The sequence below is a fragment of the Lytechinus variegatus genome, chromosome 1 (assembly GCF_018143015.1).
Source record: "Lytechinus variegatus isolate NC3 chromosome 1, Lvar_3.0, whole genome shotgun sequence".
NCBI classification, from domain to species: Eukaryota; Metazoa; Echinodermata; class Echinoidea; order Temnopleuroida; family Toxopneustidae; genus Lytechinus; species Lytechinus variegatus.
In genome coordinates, this window is record NC_054740.1 from 29477347 (window position 1) to 29499155 (window position 21809).

The 21809-nt window shown below is 36.6% G+C and overlaps 1 protein-coding gene across 2 annotated transcripts in view; it reads right to left on the minus strand.

Annotated features, from left to right (window-relative positions):
- Nucleotides 1-18807, minus strand: part of LOC121410716 (iduronate 2-sulfatase-like) — a 38112-nt gene extending 19305 nt beyond the window's left edge. Inside the window, exons 1-3 of one of the 2 annotated variants that reach the window (XM_041602975.1) lie at nt 18519-18807; nt 5660-5793; nt 900-1077 (exon numbers count right to left, since the gene is read on the minus strand). In XM_041602975.1, the coding sequence (XP_041458909.1) occupies nt 900-1077; nt 5660-5793; nt 18519-18732 (526 nt within the window). In that variant the 5' untranslated portion in view covers nt 18733-18807. Of the gene's footprint in view, nt 1-899; nt 1078-5659; nt 5794-6407; nt 6509-18518 lie in introns of those variants that run through there. The other variant, XM_041602985.1, reaches the window with a different exon arrangement.
- Nucleotides 18808-21809: the final 3002 nt, after the last annotated feature.

Sequence of the window (21809 nt, forward strand, 5' to 3'; positions counted from 1 at the left end):
ATAGTTGACTAACTAATGGTAGACGAAATTATATCAGACCATGCGATAGTGGGGAAAAGGCAGTAGACGAAATGGCAATAAAGCGACAAATATCCATACAAAGAGTAATCCTGATTTCAAAATAATTTCATTCTCTTTTTCGTGTCTCAAAATACTGAGTAAAGGCATGTTTTATATCTTATCTGTAGCTCAAGTCCTGAAGAAAATACCGCTGTGACATTATGCGTTGCGACATGTGACATTATGCGTTAACGATTTGCTGCGACATTATGCGTTGCGACATGTGACATTATGCGTTAGAAAAACTACGACATTATGTGTTGACTGCGACATTATGCGTCGGACGCTCTTGGCATAATGTCGCAGATTGCGACATTATGCGTTGCTGCGACATTATGCCTTGGTGCGACATTATCGGTTGTAACAGGGCCCAGTGCAGAAAGAGTTGTATTCAAAAGCAACCCATAGGCTAGGAAAAAAGTCAGGTTTACCTGGTAAATGAGACCACAGTCTATCTCTGCCAAAATCATGGAGAGCAATAGATTTTAAAAAAAATGTTTATATCGAATGTTTACTATTTTGCTTCCCTTTGTTTTTACATTAAAGAAAAATTCTTCAAAATACTTTAATCATTCCCAGACAATGTGGGTTTGTAATACTATGGATGTGTAAAATTAGGGATTTGTGCCCCAATTGGCTAACCATAGTTAAACCAAAACTTTAAATCAGAGTTTGATTTAAACCTGAGTTCAGAATACTGGCCATAAACTCAAGCACAAGTCCATATGATTCTGATTCTAAGGTGAGAATCATGTTGTGTTTGAATGCTATTCTTTGTGCAACAGGCACAAGATCAGATACAGTACAATGGTTTCAAATGTTCTGCAAGGGTTGTATACCATTATGAAAGACTTTCCCAATGGAAGCAGTAAAGTATCCATGTTCTTTGAAGTGTTGTGGTAAAGTAGTGTAGTTTCCTGCTGCATCCCTCCAATAAGAGTAGAAATCATAGAGCTTGGTTGTATCAGGTCTCCTACTGGTTAGGAAGGATGTTCGGCTTGGTCCACACACTGCTTGCTGTAAGACAACAATCATACGAAAAAATTACAGCCCTTCTCCCTTGTTCCATGACATCTGCTCTGGTGACAATTGCTCCCCTGTAAGTTCAACACACTAAAGGAATGACCAACTTCAACCCTGGATGTAACACTATAAAACCTATCGTAACCTATCCTAAACCTATTACCAAACCTAACATAAACCCTATTGCAACCCTAACCCTATATCTTTGATGAAATAAAACCTGGAGCAATTGTCACTGTTGTGTCACCGTTTCCGTAAGAAGGTGTCCAATAGATCTACACCCCTATCTCGGCTACAGCATGAATTTTTACAGAGCTCAAAGCAAGTACAAGGATTTTTGTTCAGCAAGTAGTACCCATAATTCACAGGTAGGAGGTGGATAGTGGCAGTCTAAGTGTCTTGTCATGGGTTCCAAATCTTTCATGGTTCAAAGTCTGGATTTGTTATTTAGGCATCTCATAATGTAGACTTTTTTTAAGTGAGCTTAATATATAAAAAAAAAAAATTTAAGTGTCAGGAGACAGATTATGTATTGATTAATGATGATTAGGACTAAAACCAGTAACAGAATTCATCAAATTCTCTGCATAAAGTAACTGAAAAATGACACTTGCAACTTGAAAAATGACAGCTTTTGCATTTGATATGTGACCATACCATAACTTGATGAGTCAATCAAAACTTCACGTGGAAGTAAATCATTCGATGTAGATTTCTGCCAAATAATTTAGGGTAAAACAGGATTTGCCTCTAAAGAGTTATTTCATGGGAGGGAGGGGGGGGGATGATTCCATTACAACCAACTTTTAACTATATGCTTCTTTTCCTCTTATAATTGATGCCTCAGGCATGGGTTAACAAAGTACAGCAACGGTTGACCGAAGACACTGTGGTTGACTTTGAAATATTGCGCTATGTATGTACAGTGTTTGACATTTGCACAGTATAGAATGAACACCAGTTGTAGCACATACTATACATGTAGCTGCGTAATGTAATTCATCGTCAATCTTCATGTTAAAGGACAATGAAACCATTGGAACAAGATAGCTTGTGTGAAAACAGAAAAATCAAAGAAACAGATCACCAAAAGTTAGAGAAAAATCAGACAAATAATGAGAAAGTTATGAGCATTTGAATATTGCGATCACTAATGCTATGGAGATAGCAAATTGGCAATGCGACAAAGATGTGTGATGTCACTTTTGAACAACTCTCCCCATTACTTTAGTATATATTTCACTTGAATTGCCTCTTTTATCACATCTATCCATAGATCATGTGTTCTTTCTACATGAGGGCATGTATTACATATTTTTTAAGAATACATCACGGATAAAGAGTTTGTATCAACATTAGAAAAAGCAAAAAGAGACATTTTGAGGGTATTTTATAGTCCACCAAAGGGAAAGTTGTTCATCAGTGACATCACACATCCTTGTTGCATTGCCAATGGGAGGATCTCCATAGCATTAGTGATTGGAATATTCAAATGCTCATAACTTTCTCATTATTTGTCCGATTTTTCTCAAACTTTCTTTATTCTTCTTTGATTTTTCTGTTTCTACACAAGTCTGTTTGTTCTAAAGGTTTCATTCCCCTTTAAGTACTTGCTTGATCAACCATGACCTCAATCATGACCTCGATCATGACCTCAATCATAATTGAAAAGTAATCAAATTCTAATTACTTTTAATTCTAGCCTTTATAATTCAAGCATTTGGTACTGCTTAAACAGAGCAAGCCTTGACTTAGACCGTAAGCTTCCACTCTCCTACAGTAAGCCTACCTCGCAAAATAAAATATCAATTTTCAAAAGTAAAATAACATCTTCATCAAAATATAGGTCTTGGTACACAATTCTGTTTGATTTCTTACCCTTCATATGGGAAACATGTATTTTCTGCTGTAGTCATCTAGTTACCAACTATACTGTGCTCTATATGTGTATATTTTTTTATCTACAACTCACTTCTAGTTTCTTCATTCATCTGATCTACTGTACATACATTGCTTGTACAGTACTATTCTATGGGAATTCTGATGCGTTTCATTGAGGCCTTCAGGGAGAGGTCAATTACTTCAAGCACTACTACCTGGGTAATGCAAAAGATCATTATTCAGATTAAATTATGAACATTGTACCCATATATACTCTGAATGTGGTTGGATTTTTGTTATGTAATGAACAAGTGGAATGCCTCTGGCCGTCTCACCTGCATCACGCGATTCAACATAGCAGCAGTGCTGACTTTGAAAACTACTTTAACTCGCACAAGATGTTCAGTGATACTTGGTTACTCTGATTTCCATGTTTCATGAACTAGACTAATACACAATACGGAGATAGGATTGGTAATTCAACAAATACCCCCAATGTGGCCAAAGTTCATTGACCTCACATGACCTTTGACCTTGATCATGTGACCTGAAACTTGCACAGGATATGCGGTGATACTTGATTACTCTTATGTCCAAGTTTCAAAAGTATTATTATGGTAATTCAACAGATATCCCCATTATGGCCAAAGTTCATTGACCTTTGACCGTGGTCATGTGACCTAAAACGCGCACAGGATGTTCAGTGATACTTGATTACTCTTATGTCCAAGTTTTATGAACTAGACCAGCATACTTTTAAAGTTATGGTGGTAATTCAACAAATACCCCCAATTCGGCCAAAGTTCATTGACCCTAAATGACCTCTGACCTTAATCATGTGACCTGAAACTTGCACAGGACGTTCAGTGATACTTGATTACTATTATGTCCAAGTTTCATGAATCAGATCCAAAAACTTTTAAAGTTTTGATTATAATTCAACAGATACCCCCAATCGGCCAAAGTTCATTGACCCTAAATGACCTTTGACCTTGGTCATGTGACGTGAAACTCATGCAGGATGTTCAGTGATACTTGATTAACCTTATGTCCAAGTTTCATGAACTAGGTCCATATATTTTCTAAGTTATGATGACATTTCAAAAACTTAACCTCAGGTTAATATTTTGATGTTGATTCCCCCAACATGGTCTAAGTTCTTTGACCCTAAATGAATTTTGACCTTGGTCATGTGACATAAAACTCTGATAGGATGTTCAGTAATACTTGATTAACCTTATGGCCAAGTTTCATGAACTAGGTCCATATACTTTCTAAGTTATGATGTCATTTCAAAAACATAACCTCAGGTTAAGATTTTGATGTTGATTCCCCCAACATGGTCTAAGTTCTTTGACCTTTGACCTTGATCATGTGACCTGAAACTTGCACAGGATATGCGGTGATACTTGATTACTCTTATGTCCAAGTTTCAAAAGTATTATTATGGTAATTCAACAGATATCCCCATTATGGCCAAAGTTCATTGACCTTTGACCGTGGTCATGTGACCTAAAACGCGCACAGGATGTTCAGTGATACTTGATTACTCTTATGTCCAAGTTTTATGAACTAGACCAGCATACTTTTAAAGTTATGGTGGTAATTCAACAAATACCCCCAATTCGGCCAAAGTTCATTGACCCTAAATGACCTCTGACCTTAATCATGTGACCTGAAACTTGCACAGGACGTTCAGTGATACTTGATTACTATTATGTCCAAGTTTCATGAATCAGATCCAAAAACTTTTAAAGTTTTGATTATAATTCAACAGATACCCCCAATCGGCCAAAGTTCATTGACCCTAAATGACCTTTGACCTTGGTCATGTGACATGAAACTCATGCAGGATGTTCAGTGATACTTGATTAACCTTATGTCCAAGTTTCATGAACTAGGTCCATATATTTTCTAAGTTATGATGACATTTCAAAAACTTAACCTCAGGTTAAGATTTTGATGTTGATTCCCCCAACATGGTCTAAGTTCTTTGACCCTAAATGAATTTTGACCTTGGTCATGTGACATAAAACTCTGATAGGATGTTCAGTAATACTTGATTACCCTTATGGCCAAGTTTCATGAACTAGGTCCATATACTTTCTAAGTTATGATGTCATTTCAAAAACATAACCTCAGGTTAAGATTTTGATGTTGATTCCCCCAACATGGTCTAAGTTCTTTGACCCCAAATGAATTTTGACCTTGGTCATGTGACATGAAACTCTGATACATGTAGGATGTTCAGTAATACTTCATAAACCTTATGGCCAAGTTTCATGAACTAGGTCCATATACTTTCTAAGTTATGATGTCATTTCAAAAACTTAACCTCAGGTAAGATTTGATGTTGACGCCGTCGCTGTCGAAAAAGCGGCGCCTGTAGTCTCACTCTGCTATGCAGGTGAGACAAAAATGAGGAATCCATGAGCAGAATTGCTTGTCAAACAACCAAGCAATGTTGAGAATTCGATGTTAGATAACACTGCAATAAACAACAATATTAATATCAAAGCAAGTAAAATCATCTTGGCATAATTACTACACACAACCTGTGGGTACTAGGTCCCTTCCACTGTGTGCATGTTTGCTAGCTGTCTGTGAAGGAGAAAGAAAACCAACAAAAAATGTTTTAAATTCCTCAGATGGATTTCAGCTTTCTACTATTCTAGCCTTGACTAAAATGTCTTACCTGAGCCATTGCATGTTGGAATACAGCAGATTGTGATGCAAGGCCATCAATATTAGGAGAAAGAATAGGACCACCATAGCTATTGAGAGAGGGTCGGAGATCATCAACCACAATGAACAGGACGTTGGGTCTGCCTGTAAGGTGAAGAAAACATGAAGAATGCCTTATTCAAATTTCCAACAAATAAAGATAAATAGGACTACATACACAAGCTGCAGATTGCAAATTGCATCAAGAATTCATCTTTACATGTATTTCGATATTTTGTATTTTAAAAGAAAAGGGCACAAGTTCCATATGTTCCTTGATCTTGAGAATTTGACAAATTAGAAAGTGACATTGGTTTAATTTAATCAGAATAGGATGTGACAATGGCAATCCCCCCTAATTCAAGGAGGGATCAAAGTCATCAAACCTTGCTTGTTTATTCTTACAAGGGGAAAAAATCTATATATTTCACACAGCCCAATTCCCCAATTTGAAGGCTCAGATGAAGAGCCGTTAAAGGGACAAGTCTACCCAAACAGAAACTTGATTTGAATAAAAAGAGAAAAATCCAACATGCATTACACTGCAAATTTCATCAAAATTGGATTTAGAATAAGAAAGTTAAGAATATTTTAGAATTTTACTTAATTTCACAAAACAGTTTTATGCACATCCTGGTCAGAATGCAAATGAGGAGGCTGATGGCATCATCCACTCACTATTTTTTTGTATTTATTATATGAAATATTCTCATTTTTACCTCATGGTCAAGTGAAACAACTATTAATTCCTCTCAGAACATGTGGAATAAGCACTGTTTAATACTACAGTATAAGGCTCAGTCAAGTTGGTCCTTATTGTCAAATCTGTAAAAAATGAAATATTGTAGAATTCAAACAATAAAAAACAAAAGATAGTGAGGGACATCATCGACTGTCTCATAATTTGCTTGTCACCGAGTTGAGCAAATCACTGTTTGTTTAAAATATGTGAAAGTTTAAAACGTTATAACTTTCTCATTTTACATAATCCAATTTGGTGAAATTTTCAGCACTGTGCTAGTTTGTTTTTTTTCTATTTATTCAAATCATCATTTTGCTGGGATGGGCTTGACCTTTAATATTAAACATTAGATGCTACCTCTCCTGTGCTGACTTTGAAAACTACTATAAAATAACTATTTACAAAAAACACCATTCATATATACAATACTACATTCATGGACATTAAATGACATTTGACATTGATCATGTGACCTTAGACTTGTCAGTGATACTCGATTACCCCTAAGGCTTAACCCCTATATCCACATTTTATGAATTATATCCACTTTTTATAAACTATGAAAGTTATGACAGCAATATTATAATTAACTCCAAAATACCCAAAGTTTAATAACCGTTAACAACCTTTGACTTTGGTCAAGTGACCTGAAACTCAAATGAGACGTCAATGATACTTGATTACTCTTATGTCCAAGTTTCATAAATCAGATCCATAAACTTTCAAAGTTATGATGGTAATTCAACAGATATCCCCAACATGGCCTAAGTTCATTGACCCTACATGACCTTTGACCTTGGTCATGTGACCTTAAACTCATTCAAGATGTTCAGTAATACTTGATTAATCTTATGGCCAAGTTTCATGAACTAGGTCTAAGTTATGTTGTCATTTCCAAAACTTGACCGTCGACTAAGATTTGGTGTTGACGCCGCCGTTGGAAAAGTGGCGCCTATAGTCTCACGCCCCTTGCTGATAAGCTCACTCGGCATGTGCATGCAGAATTAGAACGAATGAAAAGAAAATTGTAAACATTGCTTCTTTCCGATTACAAAGTTAAAAAATATATTACATTACAGTGTTGTAGTCAAGGCTCAAAATCCTCAAGGCCAAGGCCAATGCGCTAGCTAGCAACTCAAAGCCAAGGCTTGGAAGTTCAAGGCCAAGGCCAAGTGTCAAGGAACTACAACACTGTTACATTAACATATTCTAAAAATATTAGAAGCAAAAAAAAAACAAGTGGAATGCCTCTGGCCGTCTCACCTGCACCACGCGGTTCAATATAGAAGCAGTGCTGACTTTGAATACTACTCTAACTCGCACAAGATGTTCAGTGATACATGGTTACTCTTATGTCCACTTTTTATGAACTAGACCAATAAACTTACAGAGATATGATGGTTATTCAACAAAAAACCCCAACATGGCCAAAGTTCATTGACCTTACATGACCTGTGACCTTGATCATGTGACCTGAAACTCGCACAGGATGTTCAGTGATACTTGATTACTCTTATGTACAAGTTTCATGAATCAGATCCATAAACTTTCAAAGTTATGATGGTAATTCAACAGATACACCCAGTTCGGCCAAAGTTCATTGACCTTTGACCTTGGTCATGTGACCTGAAATGCGCACAGGATGTTCAGAGATACTTGATTACTATAATATCCAAGTTTAATGAACTAGACCAATAAACTTTCAAAGTTATGATGGTAATTCAACAGATATACCCCAATTCGGCCAAAGTTCATTGACCCTAAATGACCTTTGACCTTAATCATGAGACCTGAAACTTGCACAAAATGTTCAGTGATGCTTGATTACTATTATGTCCAAGTTTCATGAATCAGATCCATAAACTTTCAAAGTTATGATGGGAATTCAACAGATATCCGCAATTCGGCCAAAGTTCATTGACCCTAAATGACCTTTGACCTTGGACATGTGACGTGAAACTCATGCAGGATGTTCAGCTATACTTGATTAACCTTATGTCCAAGTTTCATGAACTAGGTCCATATATTTTCTAAGTTATGATGACATTTCAAAAACTTAACCTCAGGTTAAGATTTCGATGTTGATCCCTCCAACATGGTCTAAGTTCATTGACCCTAAATGACCTTTGACCTTGGTCATGTGACATGAAACTCTAATAGGATGTTCAGTAATACTTGAATAACCTTATGGCCAAGTTTTATTAACTAGGTCCATATACTTTCTAAGTTATGACGTCATTTCAAAAACTTAACCTCAGGTTAAGATTTGATGTTGACGCCGCCGCCGCCGCCGTCGGAAAAGCGGCGCCTATAGTCTCACTCTGCTTCGCAGGTGAGACAAAAATGAAAGTATTTTGATAAATATTTCAAGCGCATTTTCAGCATGTAAACTAGCGCTTTTATAATAGATATTGTTAGTGAACAAAAAATTGTATGTTCAAGGGTGGCTAAATGTTGAAGGCCACGCTTTATGAGCGATTCAATTATTCCATAGAGATTTAACACAGCGTGGCCTTCAACATTTAGCCACAGAAATAATAGCGCGCAGAATCTCATTTCAGGGAGAAAAAAAGACCTCTGACGTCATTAAAGAGGAGTTCTCCGGTCACCTTTAATACTGGATGTTTCACTGGCGAACTTCACCGGGGAAACGGTTTCTCCGGTGAAGTTCTCTAGAGGTGGATACATGTAAGTCCGCCGGCAAAGTTCTCTTGTGTACCTTTCATACTGGGCACTTTCCCCTTCGCTGGCGAAGTTCACCGCGGAAAAGCGCACTATGAAAGGGATATCACTCTCACAAGTGAGACAAAAATGATATCTTCATTTAAGAGAAGATACGAGTTCATGACATAATTTTTTTTCTTGAAGTCAAGTTTTTTTTTTATTAGTAGAGGTTCTGGTCTAAATTTGAATTGTCCCAGAAAACAAGGATATCCTCATAAACCAAGACAAATCCTGTCTTGATAAATTGAGACTTTCCTTGTTTATGGTTATGGGACAGTTTTTCTTTTCCACTTTAATTTACCCTGTGGGACTTAAGCAGCAATTTCAGGGATTGCGAAATAGATTCAGTAACCCCAATACCTTCCACTAGTCCACCATCTAATTTTCACAACTTGCCGTCTTCCATAATCTTGTAATGAAACCTGATACATTGATAGGCTAGGCAATGGTACTAGATTTGAGCTGTACATAGGTTATGTGCCAAAAAAGCCAACAGAGGAGTTGGCCTCAAATTTTCTTGCTATATTTTGAGTGAACAATGTACATGCAGTTAAACTTAGCAACATCTTCACAATTTCTGGCAGCCAAGTTGAATATCTAGTATGGATGTGGCATGTTTCCAAGGCTACTCTCAGAGGCTCAAACAGTCCTAGGTCATCATAAAGACTTTCAAATGCCTATTTTAGCCACTATCCCACACATGGATAGACCATACGCTTCGCCGTTTCGGTTATAGGTTGTTCCACTGAACTCTGTTGGCTCCACTCACCAATTACAGAGACCAAAGTTGTAACTTGATCTGTGGCCCTACAGGGCAGGGTGACTAGACTTCACAAAATGAAATACGGGACAATCGACCAAGCACACTGCACGAGCGAATCGACCATCCCAGGTCTTAGTATTAATCAACAAAGAAGGCTACACAATATGTGTTTATAGACTTGTGAAAAACAAAAGTCAAGAAAAGGGAGGGAGGGTGAATGAAAGAATGAAGGAAAGACAGAAATGAAAGAAAAAATATGATTTGAGAGGATAGGAAAAACATGAAGGGGAAAATGAAGGGGAAAATATAAAGTTAGAATAATTAAACGGATGAAAGAATTAAAAATAAAAATTAAAAAACGTTTCCATCATTCTTTGAAATGAATACAGAAGGAAAGAAAGGAAGGGAAGATGAAAGACAAAACAAAAGAGAGAAAGGAAAAAAGGGAAAGAAAAAGGAAGAAAAGAAACGAATGAATTAAGGAAATCAAAATGTTTCCTTAATTCTTTGAAAGAAAGAAAGTAAGAAGGAAAACAGGAGAGAATGATAAAAAACAAAATAATGGAAGAAGAGAAAAAACAGAAAAAGGAGATGAAGGGAGGTCAAAGAAAAGTTTTAGACTAGACCAATTCTGGGAAAAAAGGCCTATACAGTGCATATCAAAAAAAGTTTACACTTTGAAAAAATCCTGTAAAATTATACATTTGTAATATCCTGAAGTTTTTTCCACTTTTTAACATTGGTACAGATCCATTTGAGCAAATGACAATATAACCGTCGAAAAATATTTCCGCTTGAATGAGCACCACTTACTTTTTAAAAAGTTAGTGAAAAATGATTTGCGCAGAACTTTGAAATACTTATGCGAATTAAAGTAGACCTTAATCATGAAGAACACGTAGACTTTAGCTAGTAAAATTGATTTGAAGATATCTTTTACCTTTTTTGACTTGTTTCCTTGCCCAAAACACTTCAAAGACTACATTTGGCCCCACCCCATTTCCCCACACACCGAGGCTACCGTGACGATATTTGCTTTACACCGAGCTGTGATTTACATGGACCGGCTTAAGCTTGATTTTTATTTTTTAGTCATTGCTAAGCTTGGGAAAAGTGTGGAGAAACAATTATTAAATGAAAAATGAAATGTACACCCACTGTCAATGATAAAAACTTAGTGAAAAAATGCTGGAGATGTCTGATATAAACTTTTGTTCACATTTAGTTATGTCCTCAGATCCAGCTGGAACAAAAAGGGTAAACATTGTGCTTACTAAGTGTTTAAATTTCAATTTGGGTGGTAAATTGTTACAAAATGCTTGAATGTATCCGTATTATTTCAATTGACTAAAAGTGCATGGGAAGCATATGAGAAATGTTTCGCATGGTGAGTTTGAGGCTGTTCTCACTACGTTCCTAAAACTAGTTTACTGGAAACTAGTTTAGTGGAAACTAGTTTAACGTGTAGTGAGAACGGTCAAAGCGGTCTTGGAAGCGATCTTCCAAACCAGTTTGGAAAACCACCTCGCGATGTAGTTTTCAAGATCGCTTTGCCTCGTTAAACTGGTTTTAGCGTGAGGACACAACCGTTCTTCGGGAAGCGATCTTCGCACATTTTGAGCGCGCTACTCCACACAACAGGTGTAGAATGCCTATGCTGCGGTTTCGAATTTCGCGCGAAACGTCTCACCCCACTGAGAGCGTTTCCATAGCAACAAGAGCGCTTTACGTGAAGTGATTTTGAAAACCACTTTTGTGTGATCAAGTGAGAATGCTAGCAAAGCGATCTTCCAAAGTGGTTTCCTGAATCGGTTTCCAGTAAACTAGTTTTAGAAAGCGTAATGAGAACGGCCTCTTAGATTTCGCCCTTTCCCCCTTGACACAGCATAAAACAGGCATTTCTGCACAAACAGATTTCTGCGAGCTTTACAAAAATGGACAGTGCTCACTCAAGTGTAACATTCTGACAAAACTTTTACTTTCATTTGATAGATGAGACCCAAACCCAAGATTACATGTGAAAAAATTACCCTCATGTTGTATTTTTTTAATTCCCAGGGCTTTTTCAAAGTGTAAACTTTTTGATACGCACTGTATAAACTTAAAGAAGCATTTTGGGGTAAAAGTTGGAAACCGGACTATTTCACACTTGTAATTCAAATATGCTGAATCTGATAAGATCGGTTCCCAAGCTAATTTCTCATGTTTTGACCACCTAATTTGCATAAACAAAATGGCTGCCAAATTGACAATTCAGAATATTATTTCGACAATGTTCTTTAATTATATTTGCTTTCACAGACATAAATACTGCAAAATCCTGCATACATACGTGTACATTTCTGGAAAATTTATTTTTGCTTGTGGCTAATTAATTATGCAAATTTATGCATATTTTGGATCATTATGCTATAATTTGATAATTTCAGCTCAAATGTTTATATTTTTGGTACAAATAGCATTTGCATCATTACAAATAATTGTACGACCCTTAGAATATATCACAGTGAATAATGATGTATTTCATCGTTTTTTTTTATTTCTCATGTATTTCGTACCTTTTTTGTACATGTTTGTTATGGGATCTGTCAAGGTATTGATTATCACTGGAAGAAAATAATCAGCTTCAATGATTTAATTATGTAATCACTTTTTTACATTTTTTATTTGTATATATATCCATGGGCATAAACAGATGCACCCACTCCCGAACCCACATCTGCATAAGGTAAATTTATGCAGGGAGTGCCTTCCCGTTTAAAAGCACACTGGTGGAGATCCAATGAATTTCGAAAAACCGATTAGTATTCAAGCAAGTGTCACTATTAATTGCTTATTTTTTTAATTATAAAATGGTATCTTGAATTATGATATCAATCAATTTCATAATTCATCATCTAAAATGGTAAATTTACCATTTCAGATGATGAATTATTAAATTTGGATCATAACAGTACTGTAATTCTCAACTCCTAACAGTCAATCAGTTGCATTTAATATCCTTTGGAGTAGTTATGTTCCCCTACCGACAGAATCTGATCACACATACATGTATATGTATTTAATGTGTTTTTCTTTAGCAAAATGAAGTGAAATCAGTCTGCTAAAATGAGATGTCCTGTGTGTTTCTCCATTATGCTTGTCAAATAGTCCCAATTAAAAAATAATCTCAGAAATGAATCCGCATATATAAACAATCTATTATCTCATTTTACCTATCAATTAGACCGTTTTCCATGTTTTAAAAGCCAGACTGTGATGTCCTTAAGTTCCACAACTAATAAGTCTCTGCATATCCTTTCAATAACAGATTTTGATCATTGGACTTCATTAACAGATTACTTGTGCATCTCCATAATATATCTTTTCAAATGCAGTACTGCACCTGTCCTATCAAGGTTTGTCGCTTCATCCAACTTAGAGGCATCCAGCTTCCCCCAGCTTGATATACACCTTCATCTTCGTGGTGTTGAATGATCAATGTCAGCTCGATTTGTTGTTCCATATTTCATTCATAGGGCAGACTCATATTATAAAAGTCATCTCTTATTGTTGAAATCAAATCAATTTCGTACAAGTATTCTGTGGAGGCAGTTCGTATCGAAGTCATCGTGTTTGTGTTCTTGAGATATGTCTGATTCTCATGTCACAGATCACAGAGAAACATAAACTTTTGTCTTGAGAGAGAATCTGCTGTCTGACCAGATCTTGTTTCAGGTGTTAAAATGCTCGGAGTGCACCTTTTTAATACCGCAGTGAATCGTGTAATGTCCCTGGCTTTGGACATTCATCAAACTTCTAATATTCACACATCTCCATATCTTCATAAGATAGACTATTTATAATTGATAAGGAAGATATCTTTCAGAAGATGGTGGGTACCTGACATGTTTTGCGTTCCTGTAGGTGATTATTAATCCACTTCTTTTGATCGGTATTAAACTCGACAGCATGCAATAGCTTACAAAGCTCTGATAGGCATGCGAGTCTGATATATATCACCATGAAAGTCTAGGTCAAGAATTCTCTTCTATTGTAGAGCCAGGATATCTCTTTCGATGAGGAAAACAGTTGCCTAAGTTATGTTTGACTTGTCAATCGGTTTTAATACCACTGAACATGTAATTCTTTTTGGAAGACTGACAGTCTGTTTTGGAACTGATGATTCTGCACTCCAATGGCTTTCCTCTTACCTTGTCAACAGAGCTGTATGAAGCTGTATTCATCACTGGTGTGCAGTATCCTGTGACTACCCTTTGCTATGGAGTTCTTTGAGAGTCTGTCCTTGGTCCCTTACGCTTCAAACTGTACATCACTCCTCTTGGCTCTATAATGTGGCTTCATGCTCTTGGTATATGCTTCTATGCTGATGTCATCCAGCTGTACACCTCAATTTTGATCCAAAAGTTAAAGATACAGAGGTTCGTGCAGCTGCTGTTGTTGGTGCTGCCATTGAGGATTCGATTTTGGATGAAGGTCAACTTCCTGGAGCTTAACGATAAAAAGCGAAGTATCTTGTTCTGTCATCTCCATATATGCGTAATTATTATGACTACAACTCCAGTCTTAATAGTTGAGGAAGCTATATATCTCCAGTATGCAAGGCTAGAACTCTTGGCGTAGTCTTTGATAGAACAATGAGCATGAAGAAATGCACATCAGATGTCTGCCAATCTGCATATTACCAGCTCCACAATATTGCTGAGATCAGACATTGTCTTACATGAGGTGGTGCAGAAAATATCATCCATGACCGGATAACATCTAGACTGGACTTCTGCAACTGTCTACATGCTGGTTTACCCCGTGGTTTACCTTCATCAGGCATCCCTAGCACTTTTTAACCATAGGACGCAGTGTGAAAATTTGTTCTGCATTGGGCAGTGACTGGGCTGGAAGCCTCCTCATTTCGCCCATGTTTTTACCATGGAGCTAATCTGTGTTTAGCCCCATGTTTTTATCATTTCCTCTTCTGTATTCAGTATCGTTTGTCAAAGAATCTTCCAAGGCAAGGATTGGATAGACGCTGTGGTTTTCAGTTATCACTTTGATGGTTGACTTGGGGAAAATGTATCGTTGCCAAATAAATGAATAAATCGGTAATGACCAAAAAATTAGTAAGTGATCCAGTAATACAGACCCTTTGCATTTATCACAAATTGTTCTTTGGTTAACTGCCATGATTGTAGTTCTGATGGAGCTGAATCAAATGACATAATTTTGCTATACAAGGATGTTAACAATGTACTGATCAGATTGATAAACTACACTGCTTAAGTCATACATTTATTTGATTATTAGAATCTGTTATAAAACATCATATTTCTTTTTCAAGAAATTTAATTTCAGCATGATTACAGGTTTTCCAACTCCTAAACTGTTCTTTTCGTACGGGTTCATTCAAATTCAAATTCAAGTTCATTTATTTCTTTCCACAACCAAAATACAATGCATACATGTACGATATCAATAAGGTTAAAAGAAAAAACACAACAGGAATAAAAGCTTATGGACAATGAGCTAAAAAAGATATCGAAAATATGGGAAAGAGGTGGTCTGTATAGAAGCAACACTTGTTAAGCACAGATCACCTTTGATACAACAACAAAATATGTATGATACAATATAATTAAACGTCTGCATTGAAAAAAAAAAGGAGATAAGAAGCAAGAAAAAAAAAGTATATATACATATATATACAGTAATAACATAAAAAAGAACAACTAGAGTAGGGTAGAGGAAGGTAAGTACACACGACAAAACAGGGGCACGGGGGGGGGGGTACTAATCCAGTTGTCTGTAGTAAGTATAAATGAATAAATAACAGATCTAGCATTAATACTTAAATATCGCTATGAGGATTTTTTTTTTTTACATGTGTGTGTATTTGTTCCTGAGTACAATTAACATTTGTGGCAAAAGAAGTTTATCAAATGATTCAATCATTGAAGCTTAATATTTGTCTGCCATTGATATTAGTTTTTTAAAGATCTCATGTCAAAGCAAATGGCAAAAAATACAGAAACATAAAGAAATATCAAAGAAGGATAAAATACATATAAAAATTGACTAAATATTATATTTAAGGGCCAAACAATTATCATAATGATACAAATGCTATGTGCAACCCAAATAATAAACTTTTTAGGTGTAATTATCAAAATATAGCATAATATATCAAAATATGCATGAATTTGCATAATTAATGAGCCAAAAAGAGAAATAACAAATTTTCCCGAATGGTACGCAGGATTTTGCAGTATCCATGTCGATGAAAGCGACTATTATAAAAGAACATTGTAGAAATAGGTTTTAAATGGTCAATTTGGCAGCCATTTTGTTTATGCAAATTAGGTGGTCAAGACATGGAAAATTCTCCAAAAGTTACATTGGTTGCCAATCCGAAAGCGTATAGAATTTAAAATACTTCTTCTCACTTGGAAAGTGTTTAATGGTTTGGCACCAAAATATCTACAAGACCTTGTCACGCCTTATGCACCAGCTAGAAGCCTGAGGTCATCACACCAGCAACTTCTTAAGACTCCCAAGACACGTGTAGCATATGGTGCATGAGCTTTCTCTGCCTCAGCACTTTCTCTCTGGAATAATTTGCCATTAAATTTAAGAATTATACAATCACTGGAGACCTTTAAATCCAAACTGAAATCTTATCTTTTCTAACAGTATTAGTTATTGGCACTTTGACACTCATCCAAACTTTCTCATTCTTTCTTTTCTTGTGCGCCTCGGAATAGAATATTTCTAGATAGATGGCGCTATATAAATGCCTATTATTATTATTATTATTAAAATTGGCTTGGGAACCGGTCTTATCAGATTCAGCACATTCAAATTAGGTGAAATAGACCGGTTCCCAACTTTTACCCCCAAATGCTCCTTGAATTCAAATTCTCCCAATATTGGTCTTGTCTATTTAAGGAAAGAAAGAATGATGGAAATGAAAAAAAATTAAAATGAAATTGAAATAAGAGAAAGAAGGAAATACAGGATGTCTGGTCACCTGCTACAGGGACTCAATGGCTATATGCTCGGATAAACCAGGGAAGTGGGAGTTGCGCAAAAGCCAAAGTAAGTCAGTTTTTTTTGTCCTTTTATTTTTTTACCCCGTTTTGGAGCACTTCAGACAAAAACAGAATAATAATCTTCATTTTGGTCCAGTTCTTCTTAAATATATTTTTATGAAATAAAAACCTTTATATTCAAAGTTTTTAAATTCTAGGTATGCTAAAGTGAATAAACAGAAAATCCAAGATCGCCGCCAGCAGCCATTTAGGATTTTCGCGTATATCTAAAATTTCTCAATGCTGACAGAGCTCTAGCATATAGATTCTTCAAATAGAAGGTCTCACCAATCAAAATCAGTTAAAAAATAAACTATGACATTCCAATGCCATCTTGCCCCCCCCCCCCCATCAGGGTTTGGCTGCCGGACAAATGTAGTGACGTATTTGTATCTGAGACTGGGCATCTGTATCTGTGTGTCTCATGCATTTATTAAAATACTCTCTCTATTTATACCTTCGGCCTTCCTCGGCCCACATTAAAATTGCTGCTACAGTACAGTAAACATTATTTAAAACATCTTAAAGCTAACCAATGAAATTAAAGAAAATAGAAGAACCCAACTGAAATGTAGTAATCCAATTCATATTATATAAATCAATGAGGAATAAGATGAAGGTGATAAAAGATGTTATTATGTAATATAATGGCATTAGAAACTAAGGAGTCAGGTCACTCAGGTGAGGAATGAAATAAGTGGAACACCTGAATAGAGAAGGAATGAAGATGAAAAAAGAGAATCAGAGGAAAAGAAACGAATCTGGAGAAACTAGAACTAGGATGAATAAAAAGTGAATATAATCAAACTCAAATAACCTAAGTTCAGACTGCAAGGGCAGTGCAGAGATGCCAAGTTCAAAGACCAGCTATGCGTGAGATTTTCTGAGAATATGAGTGAGATCACAGACATTGTGTACAATGTATATGGAGATAGGCTGTGATAGTTGCGTGAGACAGAGATTTGAGGGGATGAACAAGAGTCCAAAATGCGTGAGTCTCACACATAATGCGTGAGACTTGGTAGCTCTGGCAGTGCTGAAAAGAAATGCAAATGAACTCAAGTTTAGACAGAACAAAAATATACAACAGCTGAAGAAAACACAAGTTAAAGAAAATGACAAAAAAACCCATCCTACATTATCTAGATTTCTTGTGTGCCATGCCGCAGGATTGCTCAGGGGCCGATTGCACGAAAGGGTCTTTCCAAGGACCGTCTTTCATGTCGCCCATCTTTTATCATACGCTATAAGCGGGGTGTTTCTGATATTCATGATAAAGAATAAGATTCGTTAGCTGGCTTTTAGATGAAATTTTATACAATTTCATGATAGGCCTATATGATATTATATCACATCATTTTATAAACAAATATTTTGTTTATTTTGACGGACGAATGAAATATGTTTGCAGATGATTTATTTAAAATGCGTTTCACATGGCGCATCATAAAAGATGGGCGACACGAAAGACGGTCCTTGCAAAGACCCTTTCGTGCAATCGGCCCCAGATATAACTTGCCTTGAAACTGACGTGAGCTGTGTCCCGCGGATGTGTGAGTGTGAGACTTCGCCAGGCCTTTGATCTTGGATCGAGACTGAGACTCAGAGTCAGTGGATGCCTTGGAATTTGATGCCGAAACTAGTGATAGAGAGAGCATGATGAAAAGGCAAAACTTCAGCCACATTCTGTCTCTGAGCTTCAAAACCGCGTAACAAGTAGAAGTATCATTCATTGCTACAGTATCCTTGGTTTAATTAACTAGGCCTCAGAGTATTTAGATGTAGGGCCTATCCCTGAAGTTCTGAACTCAAGTGCGCGCGGTCAACAACAGTTAGACCCTTAGACCGCCCATCTGACTAGACCATGTAAATAAAAAGTATGGTATGCCAAATAGGGATATCAGCAAAGAATAATTGATACGGTATATCAGCTACCAGACGATAAACCAGAAATTTTTACCATACTTTTTAAAAATCAACTTGTAAATCAAACAAAATACTGAAAGTTTTTTAACAGAATTGTCTGCATTTATTGGAATAATATACAAAACAAAATTACAATGCTTGAGACATAATCATAATATAGCATAAAGTACATAACCAAGTGACAATCATATATGTAGTGACTGCAGAGAATGACATACGTAAATACAATGAGTAAAATGCAGAGGTAAACTATATAAGCAAATATACGCTTGAAGCATAGAAGCATAGCGATTTCCAAGCTGAAATATGTTTGAAAATTGACTTCAAAATATGATGATTTAAGCTCCATATTGAGCAAGATATGTAAACCACCCAACCACCTAAAAGGCAAATAGCAGCGCGAAGCGCTAGCGAAATTTTCTTTTTATGACATCGATACATTTTTTTCCAAGTCGTTCCCTCATCTTATTCACTCGTCTTCCTCCTATTATATTTCCCCTTCTTTTTTTCTCCTCTCTTTTTCCTTCTTTTTCTTTCCCTGCCTCTCTTTTTTTAATTTGGCTCCGGCCGCCAATATGGGTTCGGGCCCCTCCGCCCCCTGGGTCCGCCTATGATAGACATCCCCCAGTGATAAATTGATATTTCTGACAAGTTAGCTATTTACAAACTGTGAAATTACTCAAGATTGTTGTGGTATATGTCCAAGATCTATATATGTTACTACGCGCAAGATGTGATGCGGCGCGAATGAATATCAGAAGAGCAATAAACATCATGGCTACGAGTTGCTAAGACTGATTGTACTCTCGACTATTTATTATGTCTTCGAGCTCTTAACGAGTCTGGATCATCCCTATATAATGAGGACATAATACTTCATGGTGGCAGCGGTCATGCTGTCGATGTTTTGATCAACCCTAATTGGAACGGGAAAGTGAGCAATGTGTGAGTTTTATGAACGCTAAGGAGCATACATTGCTACGGTCGTTTGCTCTCGACGCTAAATTTTGGTTGAACGATCAACGCTCGGAACCTGCGATGCAGACGATAGGAGCACCGGTACGGCAATATGTGTGAGTTATATGAACGCTCGAGCGGGACACATTAATTGCTGGGTCGTTTTTGTTTTGCTACTGAATGGGTGAATATGTGTGAGTTTTATGAACGCTTAGGGGTACACATTAGATCACCACCGTCATTGATAATGTTGTCGAGTGTCGACTGGACCAGGACCGGGATCAGGAGTTCAGAACTGTTACTTTGCTGGGACAAATCAGAACTGTTGCTGGTGCGTTGCTGACGTGACCGGAAGGATCAGAACGGGTGACAGCGCCGATCAACGATCGATCATCGTCATCGCGATAGTGCAAGGATGTCAACGTGATCGTGATGAAGTTTTTATACACTGAACTCGAACTTGATGTTGAAATGAATGCAGAACGTATCGTCAGAGAGAAAAAGAGATGAGAACTTAGATCAATCAAATGACATTGACGAACAGATCAGATGGAAAATCATTTGAATGTTAAATCCTGAACTCAGTTCTACATTGGACTCAATCACAAATCACATTTTCATGTCATTTTAATGTCTCAGTATCGTTGACTTTGCCAAATGTTCTATCGATACCAATTCTTGATACTGATACTTCTATATCACTTGGTTGATAGTTGGTTGTTGACATTGTGTGATGATTGTGTGTTATGATCCAATTGTGCTATGTTTACTGTCAATCAGTCTGATCTAGATTTCTAGAGATCTAAATGGCAGAGCTGCGCTTAGAAACATGACCAGAATCAGCAGATTATAGAATCTAGTCTAACGTTACCAGATAAGGTCCAAAATTGAACAGGACCAGTTCTACTTCTAGATTAGAACAACATTAAGTATGTTATAGCTGTTCAACGCTTTATCTAAGCGTGACCACTAGGTTAGAAGGTTAAAAGTGAGACTGCAGAACCAGTCAAGGTTTATTCTAAGCCTAGATCTAAATATGTAGACTAATGGGTCTATAAATCAGGACCAGGACCGATTTAATGTTTCAATGTTTTCAAGCATGTTTTTTTGGCAAGAACTAGGCCAAGTGTTGTCGGCTAGGAAGAAACTAGACCTAGCCTAGATTAAATCTAGACTAGTCCAAGCCAGAATAGGGCTAAGTTATAGGACCAAGTGCAGGTCCAAGAGGCATTTAGTCTAGATCTAGGGTAGTCTTTATAGGTTTCCAGGACCAAATGGGCCAAAGCAAGGTAAAGCTACTAATCCAGGACCAAGTCTAAATAGGTCCAAAGAGTAATTCAGATTTTATTAGGTCTAAATAGTTTAGACCAGTCCAGGACCAAGTGTAAACAGGTCCAGATAGTGATTCAGTTTAGTCTGATACTGAATCTACTTGATAGTCAAAGACCATTGGTAAAATAGGTCTAGGGTATGTGTCGATAAGACCAGGTCCAAGCAAGGCTAAAGCCAAATTCTAGTCTATGTGTAGTCCAGGACCAGGTGAGGTCTAAAGTTTGAATCCATATATCCACGTTATATTCATGCAAACAAGTTGATGATTATGATTCATCTTACAAGTGTGCGTTGTCTAAAAGCAAATTTTGTATGAATTTGTTCTCTGAGTATATTTCGGTTCCAGGACCAGAGAGTTGGGTCCAAGTCAATACATATTGTATATATGAATATGCGATATTGCAACTGCATGATTGTTTTAAATTGTACATTCAATTGATGTATGTTATATGTGCAAATGTGAATTTCGCATGAATTTATATTGATGTAAAACATTCATGGTTACAGATCACATTACATTGCATTTTGCTAGTGTTAACAATCAAACTACATCATACATCTTCAGAATATTTTGTTGGCTTAACACAAAGCAATC